A 22,251-nucleotide genomic window follows, 5' to 3' on the forward strand; every position below is an offset into this window, starting at 1 on the left:
CTGCTCAGAAAACTCTTGTAAATCCACACAGCTTCACAAAGCTTTGATATTCCTGTCTGAAAAACACACTTCAGCTGGCAGAATGGAGCAGTCAGCAATTTATCCTCCTGCAAGGAATTTAGAGTTTTAAAGGCACAAAACACAGGTAACAGAACTAAATTCCTACACACTCCCTGCTGCAATTAACTGGGACCTCCTCCTCACGATCCCTCTCCAGAATACATTTTACCAGAAACAACATGATCAATTTTAGTGCTGCCTTTCACAGCCTAAAACTCAGCATGAGATTCATTCATGAAAAATGCATGTTTAGATTTAACAAGAAAAACAGCTTCTGTGGTCAACAGCCACCTGGTGACAGAACCACCCAACACAAGCAGCTGAAGTAGGAACATTCAAAGAGTGTTCCATAAACCTCTGAAGGACAGTAACTTGGAAATCGAGGCAGGTTCTCCCAGCCTAAGAACTGCACTTCAGAAGTAGTACTCTTTGTGGAGCCTATTGCCTGTGCTACTCCTAAGTACAGTCTGACATATGAAACGCCACGTCCAAAGGGCACAGTTTATAGCAGGTAGTTAAATGTTCCCATCGACAAAACATCTCTGCGTGTCTCTTCTGTCTCACCAACATACTTCCACTGGTAGCACAAGAGGGGAAATAGAGGAGAAGAGTCTTAATCTGTAGCCAAGGCCTTTGTCACCAACAGATACTTAGAGCGGGTGATTTCTCATGAGAACTGCTTCTGTAGTCAGAGCCAACACAAAAGGGGCGATGAACAAACGCAAAACCAGGATAGAAAATGCCAACAAATGATCTTAAAAGCAGCACACCAATTCAGTAAACATGCACCTCATTCAAACACAAGAGATGGAGTTGCCAGGTCTGACTCATGCCGATAAAATAGTGACTTGGATCTAGAAAAATACATACAGTCCTGCCAGCAAATTCCCAGTTCCATTCCACCAAGTAAAAACAGCGATACATTCCTCTAACTGCACATGGAACAAAATAAAGAATCTAATCACCTCTTGGTGCTGAAAAGCCTTTTAAATATCAGTCAACATACCTACTGAGGAAGAAGTTTGAGATAACTCAGTACATCAAAAGTCTCTTCAGCATGATGGGACTAAAACCACCTTTGTGGAACATACACTCCAAGCACAACTGTTCAGTGCACAGTTCCAGCTCATGTGTGTCAAATCTACATCTTCCTTTCCCACTCCACAAACAAGATTTTCCATGGAACACGGGCCCAGGAATGAGTTGATAATGCTCTATTTACCATGCAAACTCTGTCCCTTTAGCCCTAGGAATTAATGAACATCGTGCTGCCTAAAATTCCTGTTTGCGCTTTAGGTAACTGTAAGTAGGGCTGAAGGGCACTGTAACTCAAACTGAGAGATGTTTATACTCTCCCAGAAAAAAAAGCAGCTGTGGCCACAATATTCTTGAATCTTGATACCAGCAATGTGATCATTTTGATTTTGTGCATAGTTGCACACACATATATATATACACATTCATCACTTTTTCTTTCAACACACATATATGACCTATCAATTTAGTGCCAATTCAAGTGAGTCTGTATCATATTGAGTTCAACAGACTCAGAACTTTAATCATATCAGAATATGACCCACTTGGCTGAGAGGGTTAGAGCATCAGTCTCAGTATAAATACCATCCCCAAGAATATTATGGCTTGGAAAAATTTTGAGAACTCAAGTCCCTGATCTTTGCAAAACGAAAAGGCCTTTGGAAATGCACTCACATCATTAATTTTGTTAACCTATTTTGAATAAAAAATATATATTATTTATAAAATAAAGAGAGCAGGCCAAAGAAGATTGGCCAGAATCACTCTGTAAAACTGTTCCGTTCACTCCATAACTTAAACTTATAAAGCCTTGAAACATCTGGATAGCAGGATTTCTGGAGAAGCACTCTAGAATGCAGATTCCAATCAAATGATTCTTCTTGATGCTTTTACATCTTGAAGATCCACTTATTTTCTGCCTCTCAAAACTGAAGTCCATGCAGAGAGAAGGGATGTTGACTCCTGAGAGGGAAGCTGAAATTTAAATACAGAAAAACGTGCAGTGTAAGCACTGATTTGATGAAGAATGTATGTCAAATCCCAACTTTGAGCATCATTTTAAAGCCATGCAGAATCACAGGGTAAATGCTGTCTTTTCACTCCCTCAGTGGAATGACAACATCTAGCTCTCAATGACTACCTACAGAAGAAACACTGTTGTTTTTTCTTTTTTTCAGTGGCAAAAAGTGGAATTGCACCTACAACATGCAAGAAGTCCATTTGTAAGACTCCTGAGTTCCTCTACCGACGCGCAGAACTGAGCAGCACATTACACTGCTTTAACACAACTCTGAGTTATTTAACATCCACAGTGAGTAGACCGGAAAGTTCTACCTAGCTATTCCACCTCCTGCAAGAGGGACAGTAGATGATACCCACTGAATCTTGGCCAATAGTACTCTACTGTGAAAATACCTCACGGAGACCAAAGAGGACACTGTCTGCAGCTTAATGCAGGAGTACATATACAGGATACCTCCCCACTGCTTTGAAACTCAGAACAAATTATTGTTACATGTTAATGCTCTGGCAGCTGCACCTCTCACAAACCAGATCATCTGTTACTGTATCCAAGTTTCTTAAGAATGAAGAAAAACAAATAGAATAATGGCTGATGCGGGCATTACATGCTACTTTCATTTATTCCCAAGTGCATAGAGCCAGCAGAGTGGTTGTTCTCAACCTTAGTTTCTTTCAAGATTGTATCTCCACCTTCCCACACCTTTCATGAAGCACAGAACAGATTCCTATTTATATAACTGAACAGTTTAGGGGAAAGAATCATCCCTGCTGCATTCACCAGAGGAGCTGCAGGGTTTGTATCTTCCTCTACAAACAGTGCTTTTGGCTCCTGCACAAAACATCCAAACATACAGCCCAAAGCTACAAAGCAGACACTATTTTCTTTTAGGTGCCCTTAAACAGTGTATTTCTGAGCACCACAGGGACATATTGGTGAAATAATACCATGCATGGTTGCATCAACATGATGTTGTGGCGAAAGGGCACCTGCCCCTCTGTGGGCACACAGCTATACCAAAGCCCTTGGCACGTTAAATGACTGTCAGCAGTCAGGAGAGATAGGTGCCTGCTAGAATCAAAATCTGTTCAAGATTATCAACTAGATTCCTTGCAGAGTGGCTGTTCTGAAGATAAAAAAAAAGATATACTGACCTTTCGGAACAAGCTTTCTACCGCTGCCATTTTCGAACCGCTATGTCTCCCTTTCTATGGCAAGGGATGCAGCTTCACCACACCCTATACAATGAAAGACAAAGTAGTTAGATAAGTAAATCTGTTTTTCTCACTAAGAATATATTTATCACTACATGTGGGAGTGTGTTTTTCAGAATCACTGCAAATAAATTAGACAATCACTTGTCAGAGCTAACTGAACGGCAGCTTTTTAAGAGAGATTACTTTATTATTGGCTTCATCTATTTCATAACCATGTCACAAATTGTAAAGCTGCTATGACAAATAAAAATCTTTCCATTTTAATGGAACATTTCAGACCATTCTGATTAGAAAATTATACTGCTTTACTTCTGCTGTGTAAGATGTAATCTGAATACTCTTAAGCTTAAAGCACTTCATTTGCTGATGCCTTACAAAAAAAAAAAAAAAAACCACAAAAAAACCACAACAACCCCAAACCAAAAACCAGAAAGAAAAGCAGTGGTGAGAAAACAAGAAAGAATAAAATGTCATCATTTCTGTGTACAATGCATTCTCCCCAAACCCTTCTGTCAGAAGGGAGTGAGGGCACCAGAGCTTAATGAACCAGGAAATCACGTTCTCCAAATACAGTAGCATCAGTACAGAAGTGGTAGGAATACATGGTAATATACTAATACATGGTAATGTACTAATACATCAAATAGATCACACACTCATGGTATTTTATTCCTAATAATAAATATATTTATTGCAAAATACAAACATGAACACAGTTCAAATCAATTGGAAACCTGAAAGTATGTCAGCCACTTGAAAGTAGAACACATATTTCTACTGTAAACTTACAGAGTTTGAAGCAGTAAGGCTTGTTTAATCTGGTGAAGCAGCAGCTTGGGGTCAATCTAATAGCAGTCTGCAACTACTTGTAGACTGTTTGAAATAGCAACTGGTCTGAAAGCAGCTCCTACTTCCTATTTACTGGAAATAGCATCCTGCTAATTGTAGGCAATAATCACATTTTGCTCTACTGCAGAACTGTATTTTGACCGTAACTAATGCACAATCATCTCCAAGTAATCTGTATGCAGACCTACACGTAACCTATAGGTAGGTCTATCGTCACAGCCTGCCTGAGAATGAGGGAGATTATCATACCAAACTTCTCCCCACGTGCGTGGCGGTAAGTGAAACAAAGTGCCCTATCAAAAAAAAAAAAAAAAGGTAACAGACCAATAAAACCCAAACAAACAGAAAATCCACCTAAACAAACCACGAAACTAAAAGGCACACAACAAAACCCTGAGAATGTGCAGCAGCTGAAGGAAAAAGATCAAGTTCCCAAACGTACACTCTTAAGAGTTGTTCCCCTGACTGCTAAAACCATATTGGTTTTACTGAATATATTTATCCATGAATTTGGTTGAAATGATGCAGATTCCTCAGCAGGTACCCCTTCATGAGTTAAAAACTTATCAGAATGCAGTCACCCACACAGGGTTTAGCTTTGTTTTATGTTAATCTTCTGCCAGCCAGTTTAAACATTTAAATCATGCCTGAATTCCAGAGATGCAAATCTAGTCTTTTGTCTCAGTTTACTGCACAATGCACTGCTTTACTGTCTGAGCCATCCCTGCTCTCCTCCAACAGCTAAGCAGCTTTCAAAGTTTCACAATGGATAGAAATTTAATCCTTACAATCACAACAGATGACTTCTCTGCTTAAAGGACTGCTCTGCCAAATTAGCTGGTATCTCGGGGCATGTCACTTCTTTAATCAGGCTCTTACCAATCTGAACTGAAATTCAAATGCCTTTGGACACCTGAAGCTTCATCACATCAGGACAGACCACCAGCTTCCACCTATTGCCCAGGATATGTTGGCTTCTGATGAAAACGTATAACTTAGTTTGAGGAGAGAACAACATGGGAAAGATCTGATTCGCATTGAAGCCTTTCGAATGAGTTAAAATGAAACATATTATTAAATTATTAATCACTAAGAGATCAGATATTGCTATAAATGCACAGAAGTGGCTGTGCTATCCCAGGCTCTGCAAGACAAAGAGCAAGTGCATTCACAGTACTGACACATCCACGTCCTCAACCAACACGTCAAATGTATTATAGATGAATTCTTTGAAAAAAATATGATGACTTTATAAGCTGCCAGCATGTGATTTGGGGTAGCTCTCTGGCTAGACAGATTAAACAGATGCCTGTGAATAAGAGATGAGCATTAATAAATCTGTAAAAAAAAAAAAAAAAAAGTCGATTTACTATGTCTTTGGAAGCAGGTGTTTTCAGGCTCTCACTAAGACATGAAAAAAAACAAAGTTCCCCACAATATTTTTTTCCATGTACAAGAAACACTAAAAACCTTAGCAAGTCAGCTTATATGTAACAGAAACCCAATCTGTCAGGGCACGTTTAAATATCTGAAAAAAGGACAACCTTATGGATAAGATGACCGAGAAAACTCCTGGTGAGGCACCATCTTGAGTACTGCATCCAGATCCAGAGCCCCTAGCATAAGAAAGATGTGGAGCTGTTGGAGTGGGTCCAGAGGAGGGCCATGAAGACCATCAAAGGGCTGCAGCACCTCTCCTTCAAGGAAAGCCTGAGGGAGCTGGGCTTGTTCAGTCTGGAGAAGGCTCCGGGGAAACCTCAAAGTTGCCTTCCAGTACTCTGGTCCTTCTCCTGCTTACAAACTTTTACAGTCTAATAGTGACAGGACAGCAGGGAATGACTTTAAACTAAAAGAGTGGAGATTTAGATTAGTGATAGGAAAAATGTCTTCACCTAAGTGATGAACATCCAGGTGTTCCAGGAAAAAGAGCAAACTTGGTACCTTTCCTTATACATCTCTCCCTCCCTAAAAGCATCTTTTATATTGATAAAAATTACAAGCAGACATTTATTATCTGCACAGGCAGAATGGGACATTAATGAGTCCAGAGAAAATGCTCCAAAAGTTGTACCTGAAAACAAAATATTTCACAAAAAAATGTTTTACATGTGTTATTGAACAAATTGTGACCCTAACTGGTGGCCATGGAGAGACACAGAACTTGCAGAGTGAAAGACCTGGGCATCCCTGTCTGCTACCAAGCTTTTTGCTGAAAGCTCTTGTGCCTCACTGTGCTTGTGATACTGGGTCATGGACAAACTAAACGCCTCAATTCTGCTGTGAGCTGCTCTCCGACCTGCAGTGCTGTCCACAGCAGCATCCAATCATGAATCAGCACCCATATACTAATAGCTAGCCATCCATTCACAGTGTGTGTTCAGCCTATTTTCTCACTTCTGTGACTTCATACTGCCTCAGGTTGGCTTTTATAAGATAGTAAGACATTCCAGTTCTACCACTGTTCCAGCTTTACAGGTTTTTGGAATAAAACTACAAATCATTTTTTACACTGACAAAGAATAGCTATTTTATAAGCACTACAAACTGTAGAACGTCAGCTAAGCTCCAAATCCAGATTCCAGGATCTGATTTGGCCAAAGTTCATATCACTGTCAAATGTCTTCATATTTAGGTATTTTTTAATTCAGGGAGTTTTTATACTTTGTAAAAGCTGGAAGAGCTTCAGATTGATTTCTAGAGGAAATTTTAACCATCATAAGCTACACACAGAGATACCAGATTCTGTTATTTTTTACAGTCAACTTATGTTACCTTATCACTGCCAAAATATATTGAACAAAACAGGAGGAACAGATAGTTTTCTAGCACACAAACACTAACTAATTAAAGCAGTTTATTGGAAGTAAAGCTGAAATAAATCTCTTTAGTTCTATTCACAAAATCCTGGAGAGTACATTTTCCCAGCAGTATCTGTACTGTGCTGTGGAAAAACCATAGATTGTTTATTTTGCATTGGAGTAACTTGAAGAGTTGCCAGTAAGACCTAACCAGGGATGGAAGTGCAAATCCTGTGCTGGTTGGACTGAACAGCTCGCTGCACAGCATCCCACACACGTATACAAGAAGTTCACATGGAAAACTTTTGTTTCCCCTTTTAACCAAAACTGTTGGTTTCCTCATGGGTTCCCACAGAAATGTTGAGCACGTATCATTAAAATGTATACCATGAAAGGGAACATTATGGCAAAGCTTCCAAAACCCATTCCAAAGCAATAAAGTGACTGTGGAAATCGTGCCTCTCAACAATACAGCAGCAGTATTTGGTTCACCAAATATGTTTGCTCAATCCACTAATTATCCTAAGCTCAGAATTAGCCATACTTTCACTGTTCTGTAAAAATGAAAAGAATAGTGTGACTGTGATTCTTGCAAGGGAATCTGATTGTCTTTCATATAATCATAGACTCATTTGAGTTAGAAGGGAGCCTTAAAGGCCATCAGTTCAAGCCCCTACAATGAGCAGGGACACCACCAGGTGCTCAGAGCCCGTCCAGCCTGACCTTCCCATCTCTGAGCAACCTGTGCCAGTGCCTCACCACCTTTATTGTAAAAAAAAAACTTCTTCCTTATATCCGGTCTAAACCTCCCCTCTTTTACTTTGAAACCATTTCCCCTTGTTCTATCACAACAGACCCTGTAAAGAGTCTGACCCCTTCTTCCTTATAGCTGCTTCTTGTATTTCCTGTAATGGTGTTGTAGAGCTGCTGTCAGAGTCACTGTTACTATAAACGTGGATGACATCCTTGGTTCTCAAAAAACCCCAAACACGAGCTCATGCTTAACTTAGTGGGAGGATTTTGAACCCTCGAACTCTGTTTCTGACATCAACTCTGATATTCTGATACATACTGTATTCTCTGAAAACCAAGTGTTTGATGATAAATATACAAATAAAAAAAATATCTGAAGTTCAAGCAGAGAATAATGATCAATCAGAGAACTGTAATAAGTCATTAAAGTAATTCTGGATGCATCTAGCAATAATCAGAATGGATTCACACATAATGTCCTTTTCCTAATAGGAAATTCATAGGGTAAAAAGTACATAACCATTTTGGAAACTGATCAAATCTATTGTGTAAACAAGACAGTTCATCTAGAACTGCTCTCAGCATATGTTTATTTTATGAAGATGACATAGCACACTGCTAGGTACTGCATAACCTATAGAAGTTATAGCATTAGCACTCAGTGAGTTTCTATACTACTGTACTAAAGGTGAACAAAAGAAGTATAAAGTAGCTTCCTAAACGAAATCCACATTCAGGTGCTTGCATGCACATACTCAAACTTTCAAAGGATAAAAGCAAATAAAATACTACTTGGTCTTTTCATTTTTGTAGAAACAACTTAATGCCTCCAGTAACTGTGCTGCATACAACAGCATTTACACATAAATACACTCAGTTTGTCAAGATTTCAATTCCTCTCTGCAGCTTCTGAGTAACAACCTCTTAGTACATTTAATTGCAAGTAGAAAACTACAACTATATTAAAAGAAGGAACTGGCTTCAAAGGAGGGCTTATTTTTAGTCTGTATTAATTAGCCAAGTCAGAGGCGCTTAGTGATTTAGCCAACGCTTTTTCATTTGATTAGCTGTTGTTATTCATGCATTAGTCACCACAGGTCAAGACACAGCTCATTTCCTTTAGGGCTACCTTACCGTGAGGCTCCTCATCTATTCCATCATCTTCCCACTGCTCTTCGTTTGATAGGAGAGGATTCTGTGCTTCACACAAAGCTCTCATTGGGAAAAAATGTCCATCTCCCTGGCTGCACAGCAAAAGAAAGAGAAAGATGATGTAAATGACAGGAAGTGATTCTGAAGGATTATAATTTCTGCACTTTCATCTGCAAATGAAGTTTTCTTCTGCCTGAATATCTGATGTTTACTTAATGTGTTATTAAGTTTTGAAAAACACTCTGCTTATTTTTTGTGGCAGCTGAGATATCGTGTTACCAGTGAGCAGTTTCAAACATGAATTCCTTCATACTCTTCAGAGGCTAAAGTTTAAGCCTGCAGTCCAAACAAAGTGATTTCAGCAGAATGTACACGCACCTAACCTGATCAACTGCCTCAGATGTAAAAGAAAAAAATGAAGTTGTAGACACCTAGAAGTGAGGGGAGACTGAGGAAAACATTTATGTCTAAGGAATGATGATACCCATTTTATCTATTTATACCACAGACTTTTCAGGGAAGAAATGACACTTTTGTGTTTGAATGATGCCAAATGGAAAATATTCCCAACCTTAGACAAATGTTAATGAAGGACAAGTGAGACTTGTCCGTATATGACATGGAAAACAATTCCCTCTGCAAAATTCTAAAATTGAGAAAGTTGTTTTTGTTACACTTTACAATCTATAACTGTGTTTGTGTGTCTGGATATCAAAGAAATGATTAAAATTCAAATTGACATAATGTAAACTAGCAAAGTTAAAAAACAGATGTTGCAGTTGGCTCTTCTCTATACTGCAACACCCAAATTCCACCAGATAGGACAGCTGCAAGCTAGCTGAAGTGCCTTTCTCCTCTGATGAAACCACCAGACCTTTTCCTTCACTCAAGAAAAACTAGCTGGGTGTTCCCTCCAGAATTACTGTACCCGCTGCTCGGATTTGCACATGGATGTGTTTCATTAATGGAAAGGTTTCCTTTGCTATCTTTTCCCACTGGCAAAAAAACAGGTGGCAACTGGGATCCAACTGGATCTTAAACTTACAAATTGTTACTTGAAAAAGTTGTGAATTGCTGTGCTAGGAAGCTACACTGTGTCCGATAACTAAAGGAATTTGAGTATACTTTACCAGGGTCTATTAAGTGCCAAAATAACATCTTCCCCTAAAGAAAGCAGCGTAAGTTGTTTCAGCCATAGGAGACTGAAGGGCAAAGAAAACTCCATTTCTAAATGCTTATCTATTCACAAGTCACAGGAGTCCAGAAAGGTCAAACACCCTGTGCAGTGCATTTACCTGGCAGAAAGCTTTCACTTCCAGATTAGTTGTGTACAGGATTAGCATAGATTGTGTTTGCTGGTGCTTTTACAGCAATGTGCAATAGCAGCCAAGCCACAAAATCACTGCCATCATATACGAGACTGCACTAGAGTCAATCCCTTGTATCAACTTTTAGCATGGACGTGATTATTACTTACCTGGAGGCAACAGGTAGTAACCACAGCTTTTTTTCTTCTCCAAAAACTTGCTGAAGATTCTTTATGAAGCCAAGATTAAATCCATTTTTATCTGGGCCATTCTGAAATACCGGAGTTGAGAAAGCCTCTACACATAGATGCAATTTCAGAGAAAAAAAATGAAAATCAATGCCAAATACACTGAAACAGACTGTACATGTTGTAGCCATTTAGAGTGAGCACCATTTGAACTAGCATTACAAAGACACACAGTGTCAAAAAAAATAAAAAGTTTTATTTTGGAAGCCTGTAAAGACTTTCAAGTGAAGGTAGGATTTGGGTCTTGCACATGAACTGCATGAAATAATCAGACAGACTGCTTAATCTACAAGGGAGAATTAAAAGATCTTTGCATGAAGATTGCTGAACTTCAGCAGGTAGAAATTTCTAAATAATAAACATGCAGAATTCAGCAGGTTGGTCTTCAATGCATATTTCAGAAGTGTCACTGGCAATTTAAATTGCCTCATTCATTAACGATATAATGAACAAGCACTGGGAGAAACCATCCGCAGACAGGCCCTCTGTTATGATGAGAAATAAAATTAGTAAAAGAAAATGGGGGGAGGAGACTCTGGAGTGCACCAGAAACAATTCTGTCTGCCTTCTAAGCTGCTGCAGAGGTCTGATGTTTTGGGCTGGATGAATTTCAGGGCCCCTCCAGATGAGTTTTAAAGTTAATCATTATACAAAATCTGAATATGTGCTTAAAGTCCTGTCTCTGTGTTTTCTTACAGAACTTTATCCAAAAATCTTTAACAACTGAAAGACTTAGCTGAGGAAAGAAGAAATTACTGAATAAAATCATCCTGGTCTACACTTTTGTTTCACCGGTGTAATTTTACAGACTTAATTTCTTTCTCAATGAAGATGGACACTGTTTTTCCCAACCTTACTTGGCTGCCTTAGAAGGCACTTAGAAGCATATGGGCATAAGCAAACCAGTATTTCCAAAAAGCTGCACTCACCTCACAGCAAATGTAATTATACACATGCATAACATTTGTATAATTGGACTCCTGTATATTAAGGCTCTAGTTGCCCTTACAACGCTTTGTCACACTAGCTAATAAAAGCAGCTTATTTGCAGTGACATTGTTCCAATGCCCTAAACCCCCCTCCCCTCTTAAACCAGCAGGAATGTACAGAAGTAGAACAAAAATGTGTTTTCTTTTTCCCCTTTCTTCATATAGCACCACTTGATGTAGCATCTCACCTAAAGAAGATACAAGAGCCTTACCTAGAGTAGATCTGTTTCTGCTGACAAGCCAGCAATGGTAGCCAAACAGAAACATAAGGCTAACAAAGAACATAACCGCCAGGAACAGAAGGAAAAGAATATGAAATTTGGAACGTCCATTGGTCAGTTCACCCTAGAAAATAAATAAATAAATAAAAGCAGCACAGGACAAGTGATAAGAACAAATATAGGTGAACATTCTTTGTTCCTAACAAACATATCCTCTAAAACTCCTACTTTGTTGCATCAAACTTAAAAAAAAAAAAAAAAAGTTGCACCTTACTAGAAAAAACACAAAGAGACAATGAAGAAATGATCCCATTCATTCCCCCTCCTCTAATCAAACCTGAAAGAGTGGTGTTTTGCTACTTTTTGTATGCAACACAGCTAGCACAATCAGCTTCCCACCTGGGCACCAGAATGTTGTGTCCACAGTGGAATAGGCAGGGACAAGCTCTTGAAGTCTCATTTCCATTCTGCTGAAGGCTCTGTGCATACATTAAGTAGTGCACCACTTCCAATATAGGGGATGGCCAAAAAAACCTGAGCTTTTACACAGCTGCAGCAATCAAGATAGGTTAGATCTGGGTATACATGGTTTGGAAAGGTCAAAAACCAAGCAGGATCCTGAAAGCAGAAGAGACACTTCATTCTACAGTAGAAAAGTGCCAGAGATCTTCATAAACATACATCTACAGATGGGCTGAGTATCCCAAAGATGGAAAAAATTACTTCACGGCTTATGCACAACTCATATATGCAGTCAGAGAGTTAAAGTTTCTGTGTCTTTCTTAGCATTAAAAATAATTCCTGCTAGTGTCTCATAAGTATCTCAGGAGGCATTTTATGTAAGTGTTAAAAAAAGAGAAATTACTAAGTTAATGCACAGCAAAATTAAGCTACTTCAATGCTGCCATACAGGGATAAGAGCACAGGGGACATTAAAGCAAAAGGTCTAGAGATACAAGGCCAGTCCCTGTTGGAGCTGCCAGCTGGCATGGCTTGCATATATATGATAACTGATTTCAGCCAACTTTATATTAAGGAAAGAGGAATATGGGAATTAGAAAATGAAGAATTTTTTTATGTTGTTCAGTATGCATGTGCAGATTAGTGCCAGGATGTCGTACTTTGGGACCAGAGCAGAGAAAGGGACCGATATTCTTTGATAGTCTGAAAACCACCAGTTACAGTAAACAGTATGGTAGCAACTCCAGGCTCTGCACTCTGCAACTCCTTTATTTGCTCTTCCCCCAAGGGCAAGGGGCCTAATCCTCTAGACAACAGTACACACAGTGTGGAAAGAAATATGTCCAGGCAGTTCAGAAAAAAATATAAAAGAAAACCACCCACCCACAATTATTGGCTTCCTGTAATAAGACAGAAATACACAGGAGGTACTCTTGCAAACACTTAAAAAAACATCAAATGTTGACAGCAAAGAATTTCTACCTAGCAGATAACTATTTCTGTAACTAGTAGAAGTTGGTTGTCAATAGTTTTTGGTTTTTGCTTATATTTTTAAATGATGAGGCCTGGTCAGCCAACAACATCTGTATTTCGATTTGGGAAGATTAACCACATTCGCATCTAAGGTTAGTCTAACCTAACACAAGCTGTGCAGCACCCTCTGTCTTTGGTGGTGTATCTGATGGTACACCCTAATGTATATTGAAGATGCACCAGAATATTTTTGTAAATAGTGATCCTGAGCTCTCATTCAGTGAAGTGTGTTTTCTTTTGAACAACATTTGAATTTCCTAAGCTAACAAACGTGTTAAATTTCAAAAGAATTTGCGATGCATGTGTTTGGACACATTTGTACAAGAAAAGAAAATAACTTCTTTCTCCAGGAGCTAGCTCTACAATGAGCAATTCCTGAAGATGTTTTTGTTTGTGCATTTCAGGCACACTAGAAGTTATACTCAAATAAGGGCTGCAGAAAAAAAACCCAAAACAAAAAGCCCCAATGTATGGAACTGTCACAGCCCCTCCCTCAACTGAGAGCAAAAAAGTAATTGGAGCAACTAAATCCCACCAGACTCAGAAGATACAAAAAAAAACCAACACAGATTCCATGACTTACTGTCCAATACTTAATGAAATACTTGAAGACTGTTGCAGCAATATACAAGCAATACAACAAAGAATAGGCTAAGAAGAGTAGAAAGAATTTGTAGTTAGAGAATCCAATGCAGTTATTCACCCTAGAGAAGAAAAGCAGAGTTGGAATCAGGATACATACAGCACACAGTTATAACACAATGAATATTTCACTGGGCAGGATGGAGGTTATTAGGCCTCAATTATACAACATGATTTCATTAATAAATAGCTCCCCTTAGTGTTGAAGTGAAACAGAGCTGAAACTGTTCAGCTTTTCAATTCAAGCTCATAATTTTGAAATCCTATTTAAAGTTGGTACCACTGGTGAATTTCTCACAGAGGTGGCTCTTAATTACTCATGCCTGTTTCTTGTCTCCAGAGGTAATCAGATCTGGGGTCCCTGTTAACTTCTATTCACGTGCAAAGCTCAGGAGTCAGATTCAGCACTTTGTTTGGTTACTTATAACACAGACCAAACAAATTTCATTATAATTCTCCCAGCATAGGGCAACACTAAAAAAAAAAAAGAGCAAGGGAGTGCAGAAATGACACTAGGTAACTGTCTCATAAATTAGGTTCTAAAAACCCTCTGTTTCTGAGAATACTGCAGATGTTCAGGTGGGGAAGTGTGAGTTACTTTTCGTTTCTGAGAGTTTCATTAAAAAAAAAAAAGAAAAGGAGTTTAAGAGATTTAGTGGCAGCAATTCTCAGGAAGTATAAAACTTCAGGTATCCATGCATCATTCTACACAAACTGCCATGCACAAGTGGGCAGGCATCAGTTCAGAAACTAACCATGCAAATACCTTTGAAAGCAATCAGCAACTGCATGCTCAAACAATCATATAACCCAAACTGAAGGCTAAACTGAAGTTCCTTTACAATTGGAACAGTAAGGCAGGGTTGGCAGTTGGGTTTAAAATTACATCTAAGTAATTGCCTTTTACACACAGTTAATAAAGTGAACACGAATGATCTGTCTTTTGAAAACAACAGCATTCAGGTGCATGGTCTAAAGTGAAAGAGGCACACAGAAACTATTCTATGGGAGAAACGGATTTAAATAGCCTCCTTTTCCAGAAAGTTACAAACCACAATCCAGAACATACCATGGACAGTGATGATCCATTTTTAGGACACATCTGCAAAGGGACAAAAAAAGGAAAATTGATTAATTATGTTTATCAATGATTTCCCAACTGCAGCAAAAAGCTGTGAGTGTTTTGTATTTTTTGGGGGGGTTAGATTTCCACTTGACCCAAACTCAAGATGAGACTCTTTCACTGATGTTTTTTAAAGTAGAAGTCATTTTAAGATGGAACATTCATTATTTTTTCCAAGAACTAAAAATGACTTCAGTGTTCTGCACAATAAAAAAAAGAGAACGGTTTCTGCCCTACAGCACTTCTGTCAAACATCACATGAAAAGGCCAGACATGATAAAAAGTAAAAATCATAGTTTATTTTGAGCTGCTACAGGCAATCAGTTAATCTTGCACTAGATATTAAAGCATTCTACCAACTTAGTGCTCACAAATTTGTAGGTGTGGGAACTACAAACACTTCAGGGACACAGTGCTAATGCACATACGTCGCTGACTGGAGCTGGAACAGAGGAATCCTTATGTCCAAAAGGTATGTGAACAACTCCACTTTTCCTGTGCAGTCTGCTGCAGGGAGCCTGCTTTGCAGGGGGGTTGGACTCAATGATCTCTAGAGGTCCCTTCCAACCCCTACAAATTCTGTGATTTGTGATTCTGTGATTCATAACCCACATAACTTCAGTGAAAAACAACCCACTAACTTACACAGCACAGACAGAACAATGGTGGCAACGATCTGGTTTGATTAGCTGGCATCTATCACAGAATCGAATACCTGAAATGAAAGACACATTAATACCATAAGTGGGTTTTTTTGTATACATATATACACATATATATATTTCATATTAGTTAGTATTCAGCTCATTTTCAAATTATGCATGTTCTGTCCTTTAACATTTTAAAAGGTGAATGCATCTGCAGCTCACTTTTACTGCCAGGTCATAATTAGATAAGCAATGTTCATAGTTCTTATACAGACTTGGAGATGTAGGGAACAACCCTCACTGTAAGGCCTATGATCATCATAAAAGCAATAAAAGAAAACTGTACACACCTCCACCTACCATCGAGATTCACCCAGACTTTAAATACATTCCACTTGGATAATTGCCTCAATTGCAGTTCTTTACTTCAGAATTCTTAGGTGTGCCTGCCAGAAGCAAACAGGTCAGAGCCTCTAACCTGAACGTGGATTTCCCTGAAGCCTTGAAAGGAGTGCAGAATGCATCTCATTACAAAACAATTCCATGAAAGGATTTGGGGACCTTACACCCCAAATCTCTAAGCTAGACTTCACTTTAAGTAAAAATTACTACAGATTTTGGTTTTATGCTGTTATTACTACTACTGAACTCAGACAACCCAAGTAGGCTGCTGAAATGTAAATACAAAGGGTATTGCTGCTCAAAGCCAGAACATGCTACTCCAATGAAGATGCACTGAAGTCCTAAAGCTTTTTTGTTTTCCCAAACATAAAGATGACAGAAAAGACCTCAGCACAAGAACCGTGCAGTGACTGTGGTGGCATCAGGCTGACCGTATAATCTGGATTGCTAGCATATGTTACTTTAGTCTGCTTGATTAGATTCAGAGAAACAAAGCTCTCTGATTTGCTGACCTCCGCTCCCCGTTCTCGTGTACACTGGCAGCTTCCTTGCAATTTCAGCAAGAATTTGCCTCTGCACCTCTGGCCTTTCTTCGTTTTCATAGCGTTCTTTGTCAGCGTAGGACATATGGTACTGGAAGCAGAAGTCATGAGAGAAGTGGTTACTCATGGGGAGTGGAGACAATTTTTCAAACGCAGGCAAGATTGGAATCATTTTACCTCCCACTCCTTCTAACAAGATTACAAGATCTGATGGGAAAAGGTGTGAGGAAATAAGGGATGGACAGACAGGCAGCATACTACAGCACGCATCCGAAAGAATCACACAAGTGAAATTAAGGTCATAAAACAACACACTTGGAATTGCTACCGCTGCTGTTGCTTCAGACTACTACTTCTCATGATTAACATTAGTAACAGTGAAAAGGACATCATAAGCACCTTCCTTGGGAGCAAGAACCTGTCCCCACCTATAGCTTTCTATTTCCAACACTGGAATTATATTCCTGTGATTTGGATCAGATTATGGCCACGTATATTGGAAGTGCCACACGTCATCCTATTCTATTGCCCTAACCACAGCAATAACCATGTCTGATTTAAATCATGCTCTTTGGGTTGTCAGAGGATACTCAAAGCATTAAATGTCTCAGTCTTTAGGTCACTTTAGGCCCCTCTTCGTCTCTCAGTCAGCAGTGTAAATCAATTTGACTGAAGGATATTAGAGTTTTCTTTAGCATCCCTCTTTCACCTTGCAATGAATGTGAAGTGCTGGGATTCTTACCTTTTTGCCCGGCTGAACTGGGAGAGTGAAAATAGACTTCCAATATGTCCACACAAAGAGCACAAAGAGAATATGGAATATTATAAGATAGGCCACTAAAACAAAAAACAAACAAAAAAAAAAAACAAGAGCAGAACAGTGACTTCGCAAAAGTTTTGCTTATGATGGGCATAATTCCAATCTTTCACAACAATGACATAAAAATGGGGTAAAAAGGAAGATTTCCACTAGCAGCCAGTATTACAACAGAGCTAAACCTTAGGGGCAGGAGGACAGCAGAATTGCAGGGAGCTGCAGCTGTAGTAAGGAATTACCTATCACACACACTTCCCATCTCCACCCAAGTCCCTTGAATGGATGAGGAAGAAAACAGCTATGAGAGATGTCACCCTGCAGGGCAGGTGGCACTGCTGTCACAGGGCACAGCAGGACTCCCTGGGCAGCACAGAAGTTAACACTGCCACGTTCAGCATCTCCAGGTCTGGGGCTTGGCTGCTACAGGATGTGCTTCCAACCACAGTACCCTAATTGCAGTGCAGTGCTCACCCATGTGATGCATTTTTCACCACTTATGAGATTTGGAAAAAAACCAGCATGCTCTAGTGGAGCTTTTCATCACTGGAAAAATCAGATCTCTTATTCTACATCTTTTAGATTTGCCACAGTTAATACAATAAAACAAAATGAGAAGCATCCCTCCAAGCAAGGAGAGCTCCTGTGATTACTGAGAAAGCATGATAAGCTGCTGGACGCAGTGTTATCACGTGGAGCCCAGCACGACTCTGAGCAATCTTATCTTAATGTACAAACTTGATTGCAAAGCCTTTGGATGCTCAAGGCATACAGTGATGCAGAAAGTCAGAGTGGAGCAATCCCTCAGCTGCACAAACTGTTTCATTACTTCTTTAATACTGAAGGTTCACTAAAACACATCAGTTAGAAGATAGCTTTATTTATACACAGTATATTATCACTGTATCCTCTTCATTTTACCTCTTTCAATTAAACTTCAAATTCTAGCAAATGAAGATTGAAGTAACTGCTATAAGTAAAAAGAGAAGTTGAAAATGCAAGCATTTCCAACTACACAGACTGACAGAAAATGCATTTTGTATACAAAGGCCAAACACAGCCTGGAGGGTTCCTCACAACATGCTGGGCTGTGGGACTGATCACACGAATCAACGACAGCTCATTACTCTGAGATGCAATCCTCATCCCACATGTAGATAGAGTTCAGTCAATTTAAATCAGTATTTAAGGAGAGAAATCTTGAAGCTGTTTATTGGCATCCACCAAGCAAGTGACTTGGAGATGTGTGACTACACCTGGCAACGAGTAACTACTTTCTGCTGGGTGATCCTTAACATCATGCTTTCCACAGCTCCTTTATAACCATTTCAAATACTGGGACATCTCTCAAGTGAAAAGAAAAAAGAGCAGAAGGGATTGCAGCCTTTTTATGCCACTGTTTGTACACTGAGACTGAATGGGGGCATCTCCCACTGCATCCCAAAGGTTCAGCTCCTCCAGTGATGCACGATGATGTGCAACCACAGGCAGGGAACACCACAGAAGCACGTTAAGCTTAATAACCATTACTGGGTGCTCTGTTTGGCACTGTTACTGCAACATTCGTGATTTCTTTTTTACACAAAGACTGAATTACATACCATAAATTAAACGTGCATACCTTTTTCTGCAGGGTTGCTGAGCGTCACTGAAAAAGAAAAAAAACATGCTTACAGAGCAAATAGGAATCTCAGGAAAGTTTGTGCCAAATGATGTTTCTAATTTTAAATAGCTTGTTTTAGAAAAAACAACAGTTCCATTTCAACACAGCAGACAAAAAAAAAAAAAAGCCTACAGTCTCACACTGAAAGCATAGCATATCTAACAGTCCTTTGTTTACTCAAAAATGACACACACAAGATGCTTCAATCACTGTTACCTATGGTGTGTTTATAAAGTACAAATATATTTTGCATATTTGTACATTAAAAGTATCGAAAAAAATAAAAATAAAATAAACTCCACTGGTGCCCTGCTGCTGGCAAGATTACCAGGCTCTTCTAGCACCTACCCAAGCTGCATTTTAGGTGTGCCCTTATCAGCCTGCTTTCTGCTTGCCTCAATCCTCCACAGTAAGCCATGCCCCACTCAGTTCTGCATCAGCATAAATAAAAATGAGAAATCACCTTGGCATTGTTTATTGAGCAGCAGTGGAAAGATGGATGCCCCACAGCGACACAACTGTTTCTACGGGCCCTGCTAACAGACATTTTACAATCCCTCCTCTCCTGGCTGCAATCCTGACAGTCCTTGCTAGCAGAGGTACCTGGAGCAAGCAGCAGTGTGCTGTGCACTGCCTGTCCAAACCAACAGAAAAAATATGGCCGTGGCAGCTACAGTGACCTTACAGAGAGAATGTAAGGTCACCCTGCTGAACGACTCGGCAACTGAGACAGCACCTTCCTGGGGTAAGCCCTCACTCAGACCACATCAAGCTGGAAGCTATGGGGAAATCACAGCCTCTGGCTCCCAGCACCTGCACGGAGCAGACCGCCCCTTGGGACTCACTGACATCACACCTGGGTGACAAGTAACCTTGGAAAGGGCAGAGCAGAGAAGGAACTAACAAAAGCAGCTCTTATCAAAACCATACTAATAAACAATTTTGATCTGCACACTGTTTGAAACATAAAAACGTAAATGAAAAGAAACTAAATATTTGCTGTGTCTCTGTGCACTGCATTACAGGCCATCAGGGTGCTTTGGAAACTTTAGTATTTCCTTTTGTTTGTTGCAAATCAGTCTCTGAAGTGCTCATCAACTTTTCATACAGACTGCTTTGTTCCCTCCTGCAATCCATGTTGTACTAGCTGTGGAGCCTTCCTAATTTGATCAAGAAAAGAGCAAACTCCAAAGCAAAGATTGCAGACAAATTTTTCCTCCAGGTTCTCAGTGGTGCAGCAACTACCACTGGCACAGAACCACAGCCCCTCCTGGAGTGTCAGTTGTTGCCCACACCAGTGGTTAGTGTTTCAATTCAAGTATGATGGGCTACCTCCGGACAAAGAATCGTGGAATCATTTGAGTTACAAGGGAGCCTTAAAGGCCACCAGTCCAACCCTCTGCAATGAACAGGGACACCCATAGCACCATCAGGTGCTCAGAGCCCTGTCTAGTCTGACTTTGTGTCCGGGGTTGGGGCACCACTGCCTCTCTGGGCAGCCTGTGCCTCAGTACCATCACTGTAAAAAACTTCCATATATCCAGTCCAAATCTCCCCTCTTTTAGTTTGAAACCATCTCCCCTTGTCCTATTTGTAGGGCTGCTAAGGAGTCTGTCCCCTCCTGTCTTATAGTCCCCATTTAGATGCATCACCCCATGCTGTTTCCAGCCCTCAGCACCACTGAAGATAAAGAATTAAATCTAACTGGCTGCTATCTGCATGCCTGCCTGCAACTGCGAAAACAGCAACACACAGTGGGAACACGGGGGGGGGGGGGGGAAGCCAACACATAACCCCTTATTACACTCAGAATTTGGACAAGAGAGGAAGTCTTGAGCACTGGTTTTAAGGTAACTGTACATACATAGGTTTGATTCCTAAAAGACTTAATTTACTCATTTCGACTTCTGTAGTGATAACCTCTCGCACGTGCGAAGGAAACGCCTGACAGAGAATGACGATGCAAAAGCAGGCAAGCGAGGGCAAAGCAGCGGCTGTACGACGTGACCCCAGGCAGCGTGCTGGGCTCCCGCCAGCCTAATGCGTATCTGCAGCACCACACAATCCCGCTCCAAATCCCATCTAATTCAGCAGAGTCTTTTCTAACAGCTGCACTGCGACCCGGAGTCAAGCAGCGTTAAGAACCACCGCACTCACACGGCGCTGTGTTTCCAAAGACCAGAAAAGTTCCCTGGTTTCGTTGTGCCGCGGCCTAGCCAGCAGCCGCACAGCCGCCGGGGCCCCCAAACACTCGAGAAACAGTTCCACGCGGATCGGGGCAGGAACGGCCGGCAGTCCCACACACGGAACGGAACGGAGCGCTCCCACGGCGCTGCACGCTGAGACAGCCCGCAGCAGCGGCTCTTCTCCTCGCCCCAGCCCCCCCCTAAAAAGCAACAGCGTTGCCTAAGCGATACGGGCTGACATCCTCACGGCGTTAGCTCGCAGTGCAACACCGGGAGGCGACGCAGCACCGCCTCACGCTGTTGCTCTGGGAACCAGCGCCCGCGGTGACCGCACCGAGCGTCCTCCTGCCCCAGCTGCAGCGCACCGCCCCGGAGCAACCTTCGCCCACACCTGCTGCTGCTGCTGCTGCTGCTGCCGCGCGGCTCGAAGCACACGGAGAGGGGGAGAAAGAGCGAAGCGTTTCGCCGGCGCTCCGCGCTGACCCGCCCTACCCGCGGCACCTGCACGGAGGCAGCGGGCGGCTCAGCCCGAGGCCCGGCGCGGCCGCGCTCCCCCCTCCCCCCGCCTCACGGCCCGCCCCTCACCCAGGCACAGCTCGCAGACGTAGGCGTAGTAGGACCAGAGGACGACGAGAGCGATGATGAGGACGGGCACCCAGGCGAACGCGCGCTGGCAGCAGCGCAGTCCCCGCGACAGGGCCATGCTCGGCCCGCCCGCAGCGGGCACCGGCGGCGCTCGGAGCTCGGCTGAGCGGCCTGGCGCCGGGCGGGCGGGATTGGGCGCGGCGCGGCGCTGTGGCGCCCCCTGGCGGCAGGAGCGGGCAGCGGGAGGGGCGCGACGAGGCCTCCCCTGGAGCGAGCGCGCGCGCTGGGCCAGGCGCGTCTGCCTCTCAGTTTGCCTCCTCCCGACGGGGTCCGGTCGCAGTGCCTAGAATCTCGCCTCAGGTCGAGCCCATCCGAGCGCTCTTACTCAATACCCGCGCCCGTGGCACAGTCAGCGTGCCCTCTACAGCCCCGTGACGCTGACGTTTGGTGTAAAAAACAAAAGCAGCGCTCCCCTCCCCAGCCCTGCTGCACGGCCACCTTGT

At 41.5% G+C, this 22,251-nt stretch overlaps 1 protein-coding gene across 3 annotated transcripts; it reads right to left on the reverse strand.

Moving 5' to 3' along the window:
* Window positions 1-1,774: 1,774 nt before the first annotated feature.
* On the reverse strand, window positions 1,775-21,866 carry ZDHHC15 (zinc finger DHHC-type palmitoyltransferase 15). Of its 3 annotated transcripts, none has more exons than XM_065729559.1 (12): window positions 21,749-21,866; window positions 18,936-18,962; window positions 17,243-17,337; window positions 16,471-16,591; window positions 15,555-15,624; window positions 14,856-14,888; window positions 13,728-13,848; window positions 11,642-11,774; window positions 10,363-10,489; window positions 8,868-8,977; window positions 3,271-3,354; window positions 1,775-2,058 (listed from the first exon to the last, which is right to left on the reverse strand). In XM_065729559.1, exons 1-11 carry the CDS (start codon window positions 21,864-21,866, stop codon window positions 3,311-3,313), a joined length of 999 nt encoding a protein of 332 aa, XP_065585631.1. In that variant the 3' UTR covers window positions 1,775-2,058; window positions 3,271-3,310. The 3 variants fall into 3 exon arrangements, with proteins under 3 accessions (XP_065585631.1, XP_065585630.1, XP_065585629.1); XM_065729558.1 differs by having other exon boundaries at window positions 1,775-2,070; XM_065729557.1 differs by lacking the exons at window positions 1,775-2,058; window positions 3,271-3,354 and adding an exon at window positions 7,065-7,123.
* Window positions 21,867-22,251: the final 385 nt, after the last annotated feature.

This window comes from Cyrtonyx montezumae, unplaced genomic scaffold (assembly GCF_038088225.1).
Source record: "Cyrtonyx montezumae isolate F1298 unplaced genomic scaffold, pur_monq_1.0 scaffold_11, whole genome shotgun sequence".
In the NCBI taxonomy this organism is placed as follows: Eukaryota; Metazoa; Chordata; class Aves; order Galliformes; family Odontophoridae; genus Cyrtonyx; species Cyrtonyx montezumae.

Bases quoted from the DNA above. Each gene is read 5' to 3' on its own strand.
- ZDHHC15 (XM_065729557.1), bottom strand. From the start codon at position 21,866: ATGGCCCTGTCGCGGGGACTGCGCTGCTGCCAGCGCGCGTTCGCCTGG. The intron at 18,963-21,748 runs GTGAGGGGCGGG...TTTCTTTTTCAG, and splicing joins CGTCTGCGAGCTGTGCCTGG to TGACGCTCAGCAACCCTGCA. The intron at 7,124-8,867 runs GTAAGGTAGCCC...GTTTTTCCACAG, and splicing joins AATAGATGAGGAGCCTCACG to CACAGTACAGATACTGCTGG.